Genomic DNA, 4,256 nt, shown 5'->3' on the forward strand with positions numbered 1-4,256 from the left:
GACTAACCATCATGCAACGCACGAGCAAGACGTTGATCGAAATTGCGCAGGTCTCGCTTGTCTCAAACAAGCCTATTCTTTATTACTAAGGTTTGAATTTACGGAAGAGAATTAGAGCCACGTGAGACCTTTTTTTTTATGTGACCAAAAGTAAAAAAAAAAAAATCTAATTCTGATTTTAATCTCAGACTTCTGAAAAAAGGGCAGAATTCCCCCAAAACATTTTTCATGTTGCCTTAAACTTTTTCCGTAGGAATTGGTATAATAAAATGATCACCGTCCCTCCCCCTGCTGTCCACGCGTATTCATCCATTTGATCCAAATGAGTATGCCTAGATTGTAAGAAAATATTATAACATTTGATGCAATATGCTACCCACCCCCCAGCACATGACCGACTTTCAATTTTGAAATATGGTTGAGATTATGATTGATTATGATATGAGCATGCCAAAGAGTGTGGCTGGCAGACAGATAGTAATTTGTTTTAATGTTGATTTCTTTAAACGCTCAAAGACAATGATTATATTTCACTTTTAACTATCTTCAATTGTGTCTCGAAATGATAGGCTTAATATAGCCATGATCTGCCTGGAATATGTGTGTTAATTATAGTCTGTTGGACACTTTCTTTGCGCTCTTTTTTGTTGTTGCTGAGTCATTCCAGTGGAGATAAAGCTCTTTACAGTTGGGCCAACTCCTCATTCACTAACAGCAGCACCCACACTTTTACTGGTGAGTAGAGAGTTTGACAATAAAGTAGGCTACTATTGTATAGTTAGGTTGTATGTTTTTCCTTAGAAAGAAAGAACATAACAAAGTTTAAATTCTTCGATTTTCTTTGAGTTCTGTTACCTTGTTAGTTTTTTTTATTATATTAATTTATTATTCTCTAATTGAAAATGTTGACCAAATACTAACTAAACACTTCATCGTCTTTATTTAGTAAAGTAATCATAATCTATATAAATTCTACCTCTGTTACTTGTAATATATACTTAAACAGGTTCTCAGTCAGGCGTATTTTATCATGTTGTTTTCACTCTTTGGGGGGATATTTTTTGTATCATGTCTACTTTGACCGAAGTTGACAGTTTTGGTCGTTTTATTATCTCCGGTAAACATTTACATATGAAAGGAGCCAAACTGTAGTAACGTCAACTAAAACGTGTTTTTTTCTTGTTGGTTGTTGTCATTGTCCGGTCTATTTATTTGCTTAAATCGTGAAAATGTAAAAACAACTCGACGGGAGGGAAAACGGAACCAAATATTAGAGTTGTGCTTCTCACCGGACAGTTTTATGCAACGGACTATCAACAAAAAATATGGCGTCTTCACTAAACCCATGATCATAACTCCACTCGACGTTATAAATGGGAGGTGAAATATTTGGTCGTTGTTAAAGAAGGTAAATATTGTATTTTTGTACACACCAACAACTGATCTCCATACTGCAGTTATGTCGTTTACCTCTCATTTGTGTTGTGTTATCAATCGTCGTTAATTTACTAATTTTTCCTATAAACGTTTAGTACATTCCTGTTATTTTAACGGTAATTTGCCACATTTATGTTTCGCTGGCTAACACTCAAGCTAACCTACTTTCCTGTGCTAACCCTTTAATTGACATAACTGTCACTGACATCAATAATAATCCAGCCCCGGGGTTTATGTTGCCACAACAACGCGCTACAAACTCAATATTTGAAGGGCATAAAAGGAGGCCAATCGTCCAGTTCCGTTCAGTTCCGTTCATACCAAACTCCATTCAAAATCAGGACACTTTACCAGTTGCCAGCCGTCGTGCATTCATGTAGAGCAGTTTTAACAACAGAAATATCTCTCATGAATGTCAAAGATCCACTTTTCGATTCGGCAGACATCAGGTATTTTATATATACATTAGAAATATTTTTGTATGTACTTGAAATGTTGTGATTTATGATAAATGTGACCAGTGGTGCAAGATGGTTTTTATATGAAGTAAAAGCAAGTAGCAATACGACAGTGTAGGACATTCTGGTTTCCAATTCAATGTAATGTATTCGAAATAAACTAAAAATACAAAAAGTAACCTTAAAGCATCGAAATATAACCTAAGTAAAATATCAAGCTATTGCTTTTTTAACGGGGTCAGCTTTACACAAGGTTTTTATTTTAGCTTTCCATTCAACCTTTTCTCAGTGTAGCCCTTGAAAAAAATATGTTTTAATATATTTTGTAAGCTGTTTTTAAAAGGTTGAAATCTTTAGGAACTAATGTACTGAGAGCCACACGAAAGAGATACCACTAATAAATGAAAGATAGACTAATGTTGCATTCATGGATTTTGTTTAAAAATATATATAAAAAATATTCACTCGTAATCTTTAATCTTATTTTTACTGTTGCTTACATTCATATTCTTATTTTTATTCTTAGTATCCTTTTTTGAACTCTTTCCAGGCATATCCTGTCCTTCAGTCTTATTGCTTTTGTTTCTCTCGCACCTGAATAGTCCTTCAGGGATGAATTAAGATGTATCTTTTGTTGACAGGAAGCTGCATCTAGAATACAGCCAGCTGGCCTCTTTCTGTGCTGTAGAGCTCATCTGGTTGTTGTTTCCTCTCTTTCTCAGATCACCAGAGCTGCAGTGAAGTCATGGTGCTGAAGATCTTCTTCCCTCAGTGCTGTAACCGGGCTGACAGCGGCCTGCTGGTCGGTCGCTGGCTCTCCGGCCATGACTCTGCCGTGGTGCTGGCGGTCATCCACTACCCATTCATCCCGGGACAGGTCAAACAGTACATCCAGCAGGTACGCGCAGCAGCACTGAAGACACCCCTGTGTCCTCCCAGATAGAAAAACTGTGACTTTGTAAAACCTAGAAAGTCTTGTAACAACGCTTAGTGTTTTGAAGGTTTCATGTTTTGAAGGCTTCATGTTTTGACTCCTCAAGGACTAATTTAACCTTATGCATTTCAAAATAATAATAATCTGCGGCACAATTAAACCTGTTTTTAACCCGATACTAACATTTCTACTGTTTTATCTGACTCATATAAAGAGGACACCTTAGTAGAGCTTTCATTATATTTGTTTGAGTATCAAAGTTTTATTCATAACATTGACATTTACATTTTAATTTCAACATCTGAATGTTGCGCTGAATTTCTTTCTTTCAAAGCCGGTATTTGTGCACAGTTGCAGATACAAATGATTCTACACTAATATTATTAGTATTATATTATCTGTAGAATAATTTTCCAGTGTTTGCTGCATAGGATCTTTTTCATACTCATTTGATCCAAACATGTACCATAATCCGGAGCGTTATTCAGGCCGAAAGTCAACATCTATTGAAAAAAACAATCCAAATTTTCCAAATGTTTTCAACTGACCCAATATTCAGTTCAACCCCATGTTTTCACAATTACCACAATATAATTATATTAATAAACCAAATATGAACAATTGAGGAAAATGAGGAAGAACTGATGATTCAAATGTTGTAGTACAAGTAGTAATGTAGTTTGTGCATAAATTACTATTGCAACAAATGTGTTAATTTTCTTAATTATTAGTCGATTCTTTGGACGAATGCTCCGGGCCAGTGGAATTTGACCCTTAATGTCTACCCCTGCATTTCCTAATAACAACAAAGATGATGGGTGGAAGTATCATTTTGCTCAGTTTGTCAATGAACTGAAAATAAAATGTCCCAGAAAAAAGAGTCTTAGAACACTGCTTCTTAAAGGTCCAAAACGTGAACGTCTTGCCTTTTCTTCTCACCCCACTCCTTCCTCTTCTCCCCAGATCCAGGCCCGCAGTGGGGCGGTGGAGCTGTCGGTGCTGGGCTCATGGAGTCTCCCCAAAGAGGGGCAGGAGGGCATGGAGAGCTTCCTCAGAGACCTCAGCACCATCTTCCCCCAGAAGCGCTGGCTCCAGATCAACCGCGAGCTGGGGAAGACCGGCTTCAACTGCCAGGTCCTCAGCCGGGATCAGAGTAAGACTCACACACTGAGACTCTCATGTATTATTTCAGTAAAAACTTGAGAAGTAAATAAAGACAACACCAGAGGCCTGTACTACGAAGCTGGTTCAACATAACCTGGCTATGTTTGAGTTAGCCGGTTGGCCTAATCCAAAACATACGTGCTCTCGCTAACGATCCTACGACGCGGGTTATGAAGTGGATCGCTCAAGCCAGCCGTGTCCTATCTAGTTAGGTGCGCGTTCACATGAAAGGGGTGGTATTTGGAGCATTCGACCAATCACAA

The 4,256-nt window shown here is 37.6% G+C and overlaps 1 protein-coding gene across 1 annotated transcript; it reads left to right on the forward strand.

Annotated features, from left to right (window-relative positions):
* Positions 1 to 1,282: 1,282 nt before the first annotated feature.
* On the forward strand, positions 1,283 to 4,009 carry LOC104947777 (phosphatidylinositol N-acetylglucosaminyltransferase subunit Q-like; the record flags this gene model as incomplete). Its single annotated transcript, XM_010773867.1, has 3 exons — positions 1,283 to 1,408; positions 2,618 to 2,793; positions 3,793 to 4,009. Coding segments are annotated over exons 2-3 (370 nt in total), but the record flags the coding sequence as incomplete, so codon positions are not given.
* Between the last annotated feature and the right edge of the window lie 247 nt (positions 4,010 to 4,256).

The sequence above is a fragment of the Notothenia coriiceps genome, unplaced genomic scaffold (assembly GCF_000735185.1).
Source record: "Notothenia coriiceps isolate Sejong01 unplaced genomic scaffold, NC01 NC01_scaffold00013041, whole genome shotgun sequence".
Classification (NCBI taxonomy): Eukaryota; Metazoa; Chordata; class Actinopteri; order Perciformes; family Nototheniidae; genus Notothenia; species Notothenia coriiceps.